The sequence below is a fragment of the Bufo bufo genome, chromosome 6 (genome assembly GCF_905171765.1).
Source record: "Bufo bufo chromosome 6, aBufBuf1.1, whole genome shotgun sequence".
Classification (NCBI taxonomy): Eukaryota; Metazoa; Chordata; class Amphibia; order Anura; family Bufonidae; genus Bufo; species Bufo bufo.
Window position 1 is genome coordinate 87,817,495 of NC_053394.1, and position 15,414 is coordinate 87,832,908.

General features: G+C 42.9%; 1 protein-coding gene across 1 annotated transcript in view; it reads right to left on the minus strand.

Annotated features, from left to right (window-relative positions):
• The window catches only part of PCDH15 (protocadherin related 15), a 1,608,479-nt gene that overhangs the window by 369,497 nt on the left and 1,223,568 nt on the right, over positions 1–15,414 (minus strand). The window contains exon 24 of the mRNA XM_040438316.1: positions 4,079–4,219. Within this exon, the coding sequence (XP_040294250.1) occupies positions 4,079–4,219 (141 nt within the window). The remainder of the gene's footprint in view (positions 1–4,078; positions 4,220–15,414) is intronic.

A 15,414-nucleotide genomic window follows, 5' to 3' on the forward strand; every position in this document is an offset into this window, starting at 1 on the left:
GCTTTAAGGTGAAAAATGGCAGGGTCATTAAGGTTAAAATATGTTTTTAATTAACTCCAGGATCCAGTTTCCATTTAGCAGTATCCTTATTGGTTTGGCAGAAGACAAGTCCAAAACATTTATAGCTACAGGATGAGGAGTTGTTCACCTTTGAGACCATTTGTACAGAGCCCACAGCATGGCCAGACCACAATGGTAATCATAGTTACCTGATCTCCGGGCTCCAGCTCCGTCACTGCCTCACCAGCAAGTCCTGGGTCTTCCCATGTCAATATCTGGTTTGACCCCAGGTCATGTGACCGCTGGAGGCAATGACTGGCCACAGTGGTGACATATCACCATTGCATCAAACGATCCAGTGACATGACAAATGGGTCATATTACCAGAAAGGCATAGAGTAACTACTGATGAAAAAAAAAAGTCCCATGTTTTTAAAATGTCATTTAAAAAGCTTTATGACATAATGATCACAATTATATGTGGCATGCTCAGATACCATATGTCTGGGAGCAGCATTATGGGAAATTTGTATGTAGAGTAGATAGAATATATATTTTCCTAAAAGGGTTTCCTGGGATTAGAAAACCAGGGTCTGTTGTTTTCAAGAAACATTGCCACTCCTGTCCATGGTATGTCTGGTATTGCAGATAAGCCTCATATATTTTTAAAGCAAGCCCCTTTTTCTAACACTGAATAATCATTTTAGCTATAGCCAAAGTCATGATTCTTCCCGAAATTCCCTGCTAATCCAGCATGGGACGTTTGCCACATACTAGATTAGCATCATTTCCACATTTAACAGAATTATATATAAAATTAAAAGTATATAGATAGAAAAGAGAATTTGTTGGCAGGGTCAAAGCAATAATGAATTCATCAATGCAGCAATCATTCCTCAGATTGGACCTGAAAGTTGCAAACAGTTTAACAATTATACTCTGGACAGATACATTTAGCCCCTTAAGGATCAACCACTATCTTTTGATTCTGTGAGCATGCCTGCTCTAAGAATGAACTATAACTAACACCTCTGGTTCCCAGAGCAGCCTTTTTCTCTACAGCCAGGATCCTAGGTAGCTTCAATACTTTGACTGCCACAGTCTGAGACCACAGCATTATCAATGGGGAATTTACTTGTTTTTACCATACTATAACAATAAGGCCAAATGACAAAACATTCAAATCACGATATACAGTGTCAGACTAGCCCTCAGGGGAGAAGGTGAATTCCCTGGTGGGGCCCTGAGCTAGGGTTGTCCCCTAGTCCTCTACCCTCTACACAAGTGGCACATGGTACAGCACACGGACTACATTGCATACAGATAGGCAGCATACAGCATCTCAACCAGCCTATTTTATCATATAAAAAACTGGGTAACTTATTTAACAAAATACTAAGTTTATTATAATAGATGCCTTAGGAGGTTGAGATGATGTCTAAGCACAGATGCAAGGCAGCTAGTATATTCTTTCCCCAAGGACCCACCCAGTCCAAGGCAGGAGTACTTTTATTATTTCAAACTTCATTATTGTATGAAATATTTTATCTAAATATAGAATTTTTTTAATTTTTAATATTTACAGGCATTTCTATCTAAAATGCATTCAGTTCAAAATTATTATTAGTTTAGCAATAATTTACCGCCCTTGAAAATTGAGTAAACAATCCTTATCTCAATGAAAGTGCAGCAAGAAACTAGAGCAATATGGTGAATCAATCATAGTGATGTAGAACTTACACAATAGCTTACACGAAATAGCTGCATTACCCCAGAAAAGGGTCACTGCAAAAAGGTTGATTGATTAAAAGGTTTAAATGCTGGATTGTTAAGTAACATGTTGAGATTTATTGTATTTGTGTTTGCTTACTCATTAGTATTGTATGGATAGTTCAGGGATAACAACCTTGACCCAGCCTATTTAAGTTGCTAGAAGATGGACCTGGGTCCACCCTAGCGAGTAGAGGGAGTTCTAGCCTAGCTGTGCTACTGAGAGGACATGTCTGCTTGCTCTTTTCACTTCGAGGCTTGAGTCCCAGAAAACTATCATCTCTGAGACAGTTGCAGCTTTACCCAATGCGCTCCAGAAAGAGAGAGAGAGAGAAGAAAGACTCAAAAGTCCAGAATCTGCAAGGCTTTTCATTGTGGTCAGCCAGCAAGGTGCTGTGCTCATTTAATGCTGATACAGACTTTGCTGTTAGAGGTCATATAGCCAACATACCCTTTCACACTTTGAGACAGCCTGACCAGCTGTACTGTATCTCATTTCTGTACCCCTCAGCCTGGAAATCACAAGAACTTCAAGAAAGACACTAGAAAGACAGATAGAAAGAGCACCACAACCCCCATCATTGCTGCCATTCACACATTGCTATAGAGGAAGGTTTACAATGTGTTTTATGCCTCGGAACTGTGCCTCAATACTGTTGAAGGAACTACTACGCCTATTCTGCACTTTAGTAAAGAGAGACCTATTATTTTCACCAACTGGCTAGGTCGCTGATTCGAACACCATTCGCACACCATTGCAATCACCCAATCACCATCAGACAGGAGTCCCAATATCAGGGTATGCCCTGAGGGAAGAAAAATGCACACCCTCCCGTCACTGCCAGGGGGATATTGGTGTGAGGATTGTCCTCTGATCAAAGCCACTACCACTCCAATCATCTGCATGATATTCCTGGGATGCTGTTGCATAGCTCATTTGTATCTCCCCTTGATATCAATATCACATAAAACAATGGATTCCCAATATTTTTCATAGGAAAAAAACTCCTATTCCTATCTCAAAAAGGTTTGGTGTAGGCTAAGAAATTCTAAAATATTATACTTTGGGCAATATTATCTGCTATTCCTATACCCTATAAGCAAGCTGGTCTTGCCAATCACATAAAGTCATACATAGTATCAACTGATATTGGTTGTTGTAAACCAATGCATCAAGATATAACAAGATATAACTAAATAGTAATTCTCAATTTAACAAATAAAGTATTAAAGCTAAAGTAAACAATTTTTATCATCACTATATCTCACATATAAATTATATAAACTAAATAAACTAAAAGTTAATACTTACCTGTGTCTCAGCGCTCGATTGCAGATGATAAGGGCCGGGATGAGGCAGGCGCTCACATGTCACTGTGCTGCGTCCCGACACAGGCACGTGATTACGTCATCATGCCTGCCTGCACTGGGATTTTACTATCGCATAGGCCTCAGGCTTACTAGGCCTGAAGCCTATAGTGGTGACTATAGCGGGTACTATGCACTCCCGTGCCCCCCTATTATAATCTGCCATTGTTCTTAAGCCCCTTGTGTGAATGCAGTGATTGTGTGCATGCATGACCACCACTCTTTTCCTTGTTCAATAGTACTGCGCTTGGCTATCTCTGTCAGTTCTATAGAGTCGATGGAGAAGTTTTCAAGCAGACACAACAATGCTCCTTTCACACATGGAGATGGAGATCCTATTCTTGTGATCAGTGGAGGTCCCAACAGTCAGATGCCCAGCAATCATACATTTATCACCTATCCTGTGGTTATGATATTACGCATTTCCCATAGGTTTAAATTTGACATTCTGCATGGTCCTTTCCATAGTCTGGCATGATTCTTCTTAATAATATTAATAATAACAACATGTCTAATACCACTTTATTTCTACCATCTCCTTTCTTAATTCATAGACTTCTATAAAGTCATTATGTTCATGTGAGGAGCCACTAGAAAGAAAACCAGTGGAGATAATAGCTCTCTGCTCTGTTGTCTAAATCTGCCCATATTTTAGACCACAAGCAAGCAGATACAGATGGATAAATAAAAAAGATGGAGATAACATATTCATAGGCTAGAATAAGTTAACCGAAACTTTATATTTGCAACAACAGAGAAATATTCAGTCTTTTCCTGTTCTTTGAAAATATAGTTGTCCGACGTTTAAAAAGATGGAATATAATCCCATACAAGTCAGGACATACTGTCCTCGATGAGACGGGAATGTCTGTTTCTTAAAAAATGTCCTGAAATTTATGAAGAGAAACATCACTTTCACAGTAAATGAACTGTAACTTACTTTTAGAAGCTGCTCGTAGATTAAATCTAGCCACTTGCATAGAATCAGCTTGAATTCTGAGTTCATAGCTTGTAGTATTTTCATAGTCCAGTGGCTTTACAACAGAGATAACCCCTGTGATGTTATCAATGGCAAACATACCTGTATAGAGGAGAAAGGTTTAAGAAGATTATTTAAAAAATAAACAGAAAATCAAAGACTAAAAATGTTTAATGCAATAAAGCAATAAAATGATTACATTTTTAAAGGGGTTGTACCAGGTATTAAAGTTATCTCCTATCTACAGGATAGGGGATAAGTAACTAATCGGTGGGGGTCTGAATGCTGGGACCAGCCATCGATCCTGAGAATGGGGGTCCATCATCTGATGGAGCAGCAGCTTGGGCATGCACTGTGCCACACCATTCATTCTCTATGAGACCGTGGGAGATAGCCAAATACAGTGCTCAGCTATTTCCAGAGGTCCCATGAAGAATGAATGGAGTGACAGGGTGCATTCTTGATTTGCCTCTCCGACAGATGGAGGGAATAGGACCACCGTTTTTGGGATTGGTGAGGGTCTCAATAGTGGGACCCCTATCATTCAGTTAATTATCTGCTAAGCTTTGGATAGGGGATAACTTTAAATAGTGGGGCAACCCTTTTAAACAATTACCCAAGTTATCCAATTTGCAATTTTTAAAAAATCACTTTTTAATCAATAAGGTAAACACAGAGTTTATGAAGTCTCTTCATAAAAGAGGGATTTTTTGAGATAGAGTTTTACTTCACTACCTTTGCAGTAAAATACAGAACCAGCAGTCTTATATACAAGAGAGATGTCTATTGGAGAATTACAGTATTTTCCCTGTTATCACTAAACAAAAATTAATTTACTGCCCTATTAAAGGGGTTGAATCCGCATAGACACTATCTTTAACCCCTTAAGGACACAGTAATTTTTCACCTTAAGGATCAGGCCATTTTTTGCAAATCTGATATGTGTCACTTTATGTGGTTATAACTTTAAAACTAATGTTGAGCGAATCCGAACTGTAAAGTTCGGGTCCGTACCGAACTTTAGGATTTTTAGTACCCGGACACGAACCTGAGCTTTGCCGGAAAAGTTTTGGTTATAGTTCAGTGTTCAGGCATTTAATAAAACTTGTTGAAAGGCTGCAGGGCAGCCAATCAACAAGCTTTTAAGCTGTGTGTCCTTAGAAGCCATCACAGCCATGCCTACTAATGGCATGTCTGTGATTGGCTGGTGCATCATGTGACCCAGCCTCTATATAAGCTGGATCACGTGTAGCACCGCCCATCAGCTCTCAGTAGTAAAGGGAGTGAAAGCAGGCAGCTGAAGTGAGGGACAGTGTTAGTGCGATTTTTTTGTGGGTGCAATACACCATCTTTGCACCCCTGGCACAGAAAGCTAATCATAAATCTGGCTGATAATTCTGTGGGCGACCTACAGCGATTTCTTTTTTTTTTGTGGCTGCAATGCACCATTGTACTTTGTACCCCTGACACACAAATATAATAGTTAATCCGTCTGCTAGTTAGGTGCACGTCATATACCCATTTATTGCGTGAAATACACCTGCAGTGCATACATGACAGGGAATCTAATATAATTAATCCGTCTGTTAGTTAGGTGCATGTCATATACCCATTTATTGCGTGAAGTACACCTGCACTGCATACGTGACAGATAAAATAATATAGTTAATCTGTCTGTTAGTTCAGAGGGTGACCTCAAGAATGAGGAGAGCATCAAAAAAGGGACGAGGTCCTGATCGTGGTGCTGATGGGGTTGGCTCCTGTTGCAGGAAGAGGACGTGGTCGATCTGTGCCAGCTACATGCCCAAATTAAACACCATGCTCAGGTGCACGTAGGTGACAGAACGTTCAGCGTTTTTTGTAGGCCCGAATACTGGTGTACGAATGGTGAAGCCAGAACAAGTGGAGGCGGTAGTAGATTGGGTGGCTGACAGTGCCTCCAGTTCCTTCACATTGTCTCCCACCGGTCCCCACTGAAAGCACAGAATTGGCACATGCAGCCCATGGGCATCTGTCTTTTACCTCACCTCCTTGCAAATCAGCCAAGCAGTCTGAGCCCTAAGTCATGCAGCAGTCTCTTATGCTTGTTGATGACTCTGCTGGCGGTTTTTCCGAGGGCCGTCCACATAGCCCTGCTCCAGAAGTGGAAGAGATTGAGTGCACTGTTGCCCAACCACTTATGTTTCAGGATGTGGACATGGGAGGACCACCGCAGCACATCTCTGATGATGACGAACACAGGTGCCAACTGCTGCAGATTTCTGCAGTGTGCAGACCGGCAAGGAGTGCAGGGGTCAAGAGTGGGTGGAAGATGATGTGGAGGATGATGAGGTCCTAGACCCCACATGGAATCAAGGTCATGCAAGTGATGTGTGCAGTTCAGAGGAATAGATGGTGCTCAAACAGCACCAGCCACACAGCAAAAGAGGGAGCAGTGTGCAAAAGCAGAGTGGCCATCCCCTAGCCAGTATGCCTGCCACTGCCCATCGCACCCAGGGACTGAGCACACCAAAGCTAGCTCCAAGGAGTTCCCTGGTGTGGCAGTTCTTCAGAAAATGTGCTGACGACAAAACGCGAGTGATTTGCACGCTGTGCAATCAGAGCCTGAAGCGAGGCATAAATGTTCTAAACCTAATCACTACCTACATTACCAGGCATCTAAATGCAAAGCACAAGCTGCTTTGGAGTAAACAACTCAAAAACATGAAAGATCTCAGGCTCCTCCTGGTCCCTCTTCTGCTGCAGTCTCAGCCTCTTCCTCCCTTTCTGGAGTGACAGTGGCACCTGCCACCCTGCAAACAGAGGATGTGGCAGCAACGCCACCATGTCCGTCACTTTCACCAAGCATCTCCACAATGTCCCATGGAAGCATTCAGCTGTCCATATCCCAAACACTGGAAAGAAAGAAGTACCCCCCTACCCACCCGTGATCCATGGTTCCCAGCCGCCACTACTTTTCCAGGCGAGCCATCCCCGCCCTGCACAACCAAGTGGCGGACAAAATTAGGTATGTACTGCGCAACGCCATCTGTGGCAAGGTCCACATAACCTATTATAACATTATATCTCCCTAACTGCACACTGGGTAAATGCAGTGGCGGCTGGGCTTGAGGTGGATAGCAGTTTGGCACATGTCCTTCCGCCACTGAGGATTGCAGGATGTTTCTCTTTGCCTCCTGTTGTCTCCTCTTTCTACTCCGCTTCCTCCTCTACCGCCTTCTCATCTAGTCAGCGTAACACCTTCACCACCAACTTCAGCACAGCCAGGGGGAAATGACAGCAAGCTATTTTGAAACTCATCTGTTTGGGGGAAAAACCCCACACCGTGCAGGAGCTGTGGACGGGCATGGAACAACAGACCCATGAGTGGTTGGTGCCACTGAGCCTCAACCCTGGCCTGGTGGTGTGTGGTAATGGGTGAAATATCATAGCAGCTCTGGGACTTTTTGACGCACATCCCTTGCCTGGCACATGTGCTGAAATTGGTAGTGCAGACGTTTCTGAAAAATTACTCCAATATGTCAGAGCTGCTGCAGAATATGCGGTCCGTCTATGTGCGCCTTCCCGCTCAACATCCTATATGCGACGTGCCCACAATAGTGAACTCCTCCTTGCACATGCTGGAGAGACTGTACGAGCAGCAGCAGGCGATAGTGGAGTTTCAGCTGCAGCACGCACGGGTGAGTCGCTCTACGGAACAGCACCACTTCACCACCAACGAGTGGGCCTCCATGAGGGACGTTTGTGCTATGTTGCGCTGTTTCGAGTACTCCACCAACATGGCCAGTGCTGATGACACAGTCCTCAGCGTTACTATCCCACTTCTATGTCTCCTTGAAAAAACGCTTCGGGCGATGATGGAAGAGGATGTGGCACAGGAGGAAGAGGAGGAGGAGGAAGAGGGATCATTTTCACGGTTATCAGGCCAGTCATTTACAAGTGGCACGGAGGGTGGGTTCCTGCACCAACAGAGGCCAGGTACACAATTGTCTAGCCATGGCACAGTTCTGGAGGATCATGAGGAGGAGGATGATTATGAGGAGGAACCATGTTCACAGCAGGGTGGCACCCAAAGCAGCTTATGGTTATCACTGGAGCGTGGCTGGGGGGATACAGAGGACACGGACGATACACCTCCCAGAGAGAACAGCTTGTTGTTGCCTCTGGGCAGCCTGGCACACATGAGCGACTACATGCTGCAGTGCCTGCGCAACGACCTCTGAATTGCCCACATTCTAACCAGTGCTGATTACTGGGTGGCCACCCTGCTGGATCCCCGCTACAAGGACAACGTGCTGTCCTTAATTCCGTCACTGGAGTATTATCGGAAGATGCTCGAGTACAAGCGCACGCTGGTAGACGCGCTGCTGATGGCATTCCCACCTGACAGCGGGGGTTCAGTGGAAGCACAAGGCGAAGGCAGAGAAGAAGGAAGAAGTCGGCAATGCAGCTGGGGCACCGCCAGCACTTCAGAAGTGAGGATTAGCATGGTTGAAATGTGGAAAATCTTTGTCAGCACGCCACAACAACCAGCACCACCAGCTGATATGGAACATCATAGCAGGAGGCAGCATTTCACCAACATGATGGAGCAGTATGTGTGCACACGCCTACACGTACTGACTGATGGGTCTGCCCCATTCAACTTCTGGGTCTCCAAATTGGGCACATGGCCTGAGCATGCCCTTTACACCTTGGAGGTGCTGGCCTGCCCTGCGATCAGTGTATTGTCCGAACGTGTGTTCAGCATGGCAGGGGGGGTGATCACAGACAAGCGCAGCTGCCTGTCCACAGCCAATGTGGACAAGCTCGCATTCATTAAATTGAACCAGGCATGGATCCCACAAGACTTGTCCGTACCTTGTGCAGAATATAGAAGTATACCGGCCGCAGCCAGCCATTGTTATACTCCAGCGCACTTTCTCTTAGTTTTCTTTTTTATATTTCCCAATGTTTTAGGGTCTTCCCAAACTTCTAAAAAAATAAGTAAATAAATAAAATAAATAAATGAAAAAAAATACCAAAATAGTGTTGGCTACCTCCTCCTCCTCCACCACCGATTCCACCTTCACCGCCACGTCCACCACCTACTCAACCCACTACTCCACTTTGACCTCTTCCTCCTACCTCAAGATCATTATTTTTTTTATTATTTTTTTAAATTCTGTTATTTTAATTTATTTCCCTTTCCACATTTGTTTGCAGGGCAAGAGTTCTGCTCTTACCCCTATTTTGCTTCATTTTGCAGCCTTCTAGCCCTTTCTATGACGTTTTTAGAGCCATTTTTGTGCCCCAAAGTTCGGGTCCCCATTGACTTCAATGGGGTTCGGGTTTGGGGTCAAGTTTGGGTCCCGAACCCGAACTTTGCAGCGGAGTTCGGCCGAACCCGGCGAACCCGAACTTCCAGGTGTTCGCTCAACCCTATTTAAAATGCTTTTACTTATCCAAGCCATTCTGAGATTGTTTTTTATACACATATTGTACTTTATGACAGTGGTAAATTTCAAGTCAAAATATTTTATTTTTATTTTTAAAAAATATCAAATTTACCAAAAATTAGGAAAAATGTACAACTTTCCAAATAAAAATTTCTCTACTTTTAAAATAGATAGCAATACCTCCTAAAATAGATATTACTTTATATTTCCCATATGTCTGCTTCATGTTTGGATCATTTTGTAAATTACATTTCATATTTTGGGGACGTGAGAAGGCTTAGAAGTTTAGAAGCAAATATTAAAATTATAAAGAAAATTTCCAAAACCCACTTTTTAAATACCACATCAGTTATGAAGTCACTTTGTGGGGCTTACATATTATAAACCTTCCATAAATCACCTAATCTTATAAATTACACAGCTCAAGCTATTCAAAACAGATTTTCCAAACTTTGTTAACCCTTTAGGTGTCCAACAAGAATTAAAGGAAAATAAGGCAAAAATGTTTACATTTCACCTTTTTTTTAGCAGATTTTCCATTTTAATCCTTTTTTCCTGCAACACATCAAGGGTTAACAGATTAACAAACTAGACTCAACATTTATTGCCCTGATTCCTCAGTTTACAGAAATCCCCCATATGTGGTCAGAAACTGATGTATGGGCGCACAGCAAGGTTCATAATGGAAGGAGCACCATATGGCTTTTGGAGAGCGAATTTAGCTGGAATGGTATTTGGGAGCTATATGAAGACACCCTGAGGTGGCCCTACAGTGGAAACACCCAAAAAAGACACCCTTTTGTAAACTAAACCCCTTAATAAATATTTTAAGGTGTGTAGTGAACGCTTTGACCTCAAAGGTGTTTCCTAGAATTAGGAAACACTTGGCAGTGAAAATGAAAATGTTAAATTTCTCAAGAAAAAGTTGCTTTGAACCCACATTTTCCACTTTCCCAAAGGGTAACATAAAAAAGTGCACCCACATTTTGTTCCCCATTTTTCCCCGAATACGGCAACACCTCATATGTGCTCAAAAACGGATGTATGTGTGTACAGCAGTGCTCTAGAGTCAAACTGCAAAATACGGATTTTAATGGCCTGAATTGGCAGACATGGATTTTAGGTGCCATGTCGCATTCAAAAAATTCCTAAGGTCCCCAGAAACAAAAAGAAAAAAAAGAAGTGACCTCATTTTGGAAAGTGCACCCCTGTATGAACATTTTAATAGGTGGAAAGGGCACTTTTGACCTAACAGGGGTGTGTATGTTGTGTTTTAACACAGGAAGGGGCTTGTAATAAATTTGAAATACAGAGAAAAGGAGTAGAAAAAAAAAGCATAAAAAAATACAGATGTTGCGTGTGTACAAAAGTCTACACTAGTATTACCTAACTAAAATTGATTTCTATATATATGTATATGGAGATTTATAGATCGATAGATAGATAGATAGATAGATAGATAGATAGATAGATAGATAGATATAACTACTTACACAGAATTTTTTTTTTATAATCTGCACAGTAAACTGAGCAGACCGGTCAGAAAAATTTATTTTTCTGATCAGCGCTCAGCAGGTGCAGGACGCACACACGCACACAGATATTATGTGTGTGCAAAAATGTACACTAACACTACCTAAAAAATTTTTTTATGTAACACTAAGGCCCCTTTCACACGGGTGAGATTTCCGCGCGGGCGCAATGCGTGAGGTGAACGCATTGCACCCGCACTGAATTCGGACCCATTCATTTCTATGGCGCTGTGCACATGAGCGGTGATTTTCACGCATCACTTGTGCGTTGCGAGAAAATCGCAGCATGTTCTATATTCTGCGTTTTTTACGCAACGCAGGCCCTATAGAATTGAATGGGGCTGCGTGAAAACCGCAAGCATCCGCAAGCAAGTGCTAGGAGACGATCGGGATGGGGACCCGATCATTATTATTTTCCCTTATAACATGGTTATAAGGGAAAATAATAGCATTCTTAATACAGAATGCATAGTACAATAGGGCTGGAGGGGTTAAAAAAATAAATACAAATAATATAACTCACCTTAATCCACTTGATCGCGCAGCCCGGCTTCTCTTCTGTCTTCTTCTTTGCTGTGCACAGGAAAAGAACCTTTGATGACGTCACTGTGCTCATCACATGGTCCGTCAATGATCTATCGCCATGGTAAAAGATCATGTGATGGACCATGTGATGAGCGCAGTGACGTCATCAAAGGTCCTATTCCTCAAAGAAGAAGACAGAAGAGATGCCGGCTGCGCGAACAAGTGGATTAAGGTGAGTTAAATTATTATTATTATTTTTTTAACCCCTCCAGCCCTATTGTACTATGCATTCTGCATTCAGAATGCTATTATTTTCCCTTATAAATATGTTATAAGGGGAAATAATACAATGTACACAACCTTGAACCCAAACCTGAAAATTAGCTAAAAATTTATATATATAGTGACACAGTGAAGGGTATGGTCCGGGAAAACAGGTATTTTTCTCCCAGCATGTGCTGCTATGCTGAATTGCAGCCAGGTGGGGTCAAACACCGGACTGGATTTTAGGTGCCGGTCTGGGGTTTGGCAACACCTAGCTGCCTTTAAAAGACAGCTGGGTTCAGAAGAAGGGATCTCTGTGCTGGGATCTGAGGCTTGTGCCGAGTTGGAGGGCTGAGACCTGGGTGTAGTGGAAACAGGCCTTCTGAAGCCTGCTTATGGACTTGACGAGGCAGAACTGCCAGCAGGGTGTGAACTATAATCCAGGAGATATGGTGACTTTCTTGCTTTATGAACTTTTCGTGTGTTTGAACAAACACCAAGACTGCAAAGTGACTTGCGTTTTGTGCTATACCTTATGTGTGAATAAACACTAAAGTTTGGCTTTTCAAACAGATTTTTGCCTCTGTACTGCATCCGCTTACCCTGCCTACCAGAGCGAATCCCCACACTATATATATACAGTATATATATAATTGCTTGAGAAAGGCTCTAGTGCAGAGCCAAAACGTCGCGCTGGCCACATGGGTGAATAAAAGGTGATAGTTCATTCATTTATTCTCTGGAGTGCTGCCTATTTTTTGACATTTTTGTATTGAAAGGACTGCTTATCCTTTGTGCCTTGCACCCCTCCATTTATTGAAACCTTTGTGCTGCCTTATTTTTCTATATATATATATATATATATATATATATATATATATAGCAAACAAAAAACAGTAGCAGCACACCACTAAATGCACTAAGACTGAGTGAACAGGTGAATGTGTGAACAGGGTCAAATACATGACGCCAATACTTACTGAAGAAGCTCTTAGCGCATATTATTGATCAAAAATATGTCGAGCCCACTGACCAGACGACAAGGTAGCTTCTTATCAGGTGGGACCTACTCTAACACGGAGGGTCCAGCTCCATTGTTACTCTGATTAAAAGCACCCAGGGGTGGGGGATGGGCGGGGAGTGCTAGGTTCCAAAGAGGATGCCCAGTCCTCTATAATATACATATAACCAAAAAACGGAACAGCACCTCCTGAGACAAATCACAGGTGCAAGCTACCCGGCAATAATACAGCAAACAAAAAACAGTAGCAGCACACATATATATATATATATATATATATATATACTGTATATATATTTACTTATAAGTATTACTTCTTAAAAAAATAAAATAAGGCACAGATGAAAAAAAAAATACCTGCACCAAAAAAAGTATGAAAAGTAGAAACTGATCACAGCTCGCACACAGAAAAAGTGGTGCAGAGCAGGGGGAAAAAACCCAGATAAAAGTGACAAAAAAAGTCACAATTTGTTCGTCGTTGGCAAAGTCAAACAGGGGGAAGTGGGGGATAGGGACAGAGATTAGGGCTTGGGAAGGGGGGTGTGGATTAAGGATCTGGTGCTTCTGCTGCTGCGGCAAAAAATAAAAAAATTACTGCAGCAGATGTTCCAGATGTTCTTTTTCTTTTCTTATTTTCACAGGTTGAAGTAAGCAGTGGTGTTGCACCACAAGTCCCAGCAGGGCAGTTTTAAAGCACAGAGGGGAACAGGTCCACTCTGGATGCAGTCTCCAGCTAGTAGGGCTGCATGCAGAGGGATTCTTCCGGTTCCTTCTGATGCTGTAGCACTGCCATTGGCTAGAGTGTTGTTCTAGCCAATCGCAGAGCTGGCAGGGGACACCAAATGCTCGAGTCCCCTGCCTGACCTCGGGGAAGAGAGGTGCTGACTATATTAGCACCAGTCACGTCCACGTGACATTTTCCCCCAACCTCCCCTGCTGCTCCATACTGCTTTTGGCGCTTTCATGTGCTGGTGTTTATTGACCGGCCAATAGCATCACTTGGAGTTGCAGGGGGGGTTGAAATACATCATGCTGCCCTTATGCAGCATGGATGCCTGGTGGTAAGGGCAGCCATCCAGCCCAGATTCCCCCGCTGTTTTCTCCTAGATCCTTAAGTCATGTCCATCTGTGCCGTACATGTACAGCGTGGGTCCTCTACGGGTTAATATTGGAGCCACTGGTAAAAAGTTGGCTGTTTCCTGATCATTTTTCCTGCAGTGAGACTATTCAAATAAATTGCACTCAGTGTAATACATCAACCACTACAGTGTGGAGCTAGTGTTCCCTCGCGTGCAAGTTGATGACTTGACTATTTTTTGTAACCCCTGAAAGGCCATTTTCTAACACAGTGTATCCATTTTTAATGGCTGCTAGATGGGTGAACGCCTGTCTAAATTGACAAAAAACAGCCATGTGAATAGCCCCATAGACTTCAATTGGTTTTTACAAAAAGCTGTGTGACGGCCATTACTTAAATTTTTCCCATTTTTCCCATTTGTGTGCATGAGACCTCAGTCCTCTGGTTTCTTAATAATAATAAGATGACACTGTTGATAATGCCTTAGTCTACACAGCAAAGCTGTAAGCTGCAGATAAAAGTAAATGTCAACCTGGTGGATAGTGTGAAAAGTAGGATATTGCAGGATTTTGGAATTTTGGAAGGTCACAAACGCTTATGCTAAAACCCTGATTTCAAATAATATTCTCTAGTTTTTGTGCGATAGATTCTTTAAATGTTTATAATTTCATACTCTATATATTGCAAATTCAGTCTATATGAATAAACACATTTATTTGGCCCAGAAAAAAAATGTATATTCCATATAAAATGTCAGTCACTTTAAAACCTATGAGTACTTTGTCGCAGCACATTTCTTTGCAAGTAGTGGGTGCAATGACAGGATTGCATCACTCCCCGTCATTGTACCCCTCAGATGCCGCATTCGTAGCTGAATGCGGCATGTGACAGTAATAAGTTCTGCGCAATGAGTTCTGTGAGGCCCAGGCCAGGACACCGTGCGGGTGCTGACATATGTATCCAGGGTGAATGCACAGGGTTACGGGCGCTGCACAAACATTAAGTCAGCCAAGAGTAGTGAATAAATTAGCAGTGGGACGGTGCTGGTGTCATGCCTCACTCTGACGATGTGCGGAGGTCGGCCAGGATTGCAGCACGAGTTTAGTATTTGTTTTGGTGCCGTGCTGGATCCGCCTCTCATCAGGTGCACTGGGTGGAGTCATTAGTTTGAATGATCTCCAGCTAAGTGCTCTGAGTGGATTATACTGATCATTTTGGTCTGGGAAGTTTGGAGGGAAGGTTGGCTGTCAGTTCCTGCTCTCAGAAGATAAGTGTCATTTCTAGTTTGGTTGTTTGTGTCATCTATCCCATCCAGGTTCTGTGCGAGCAGGCTGCTCCTATCTCCCCAACTTCACCATCTCAGGGAGTTCAGGGTTTCTCAGTCCAGGCTGGAGGACGCAGCACACCTACCTTCAAGGTCTGTCTGTGGGCTGAGCAGT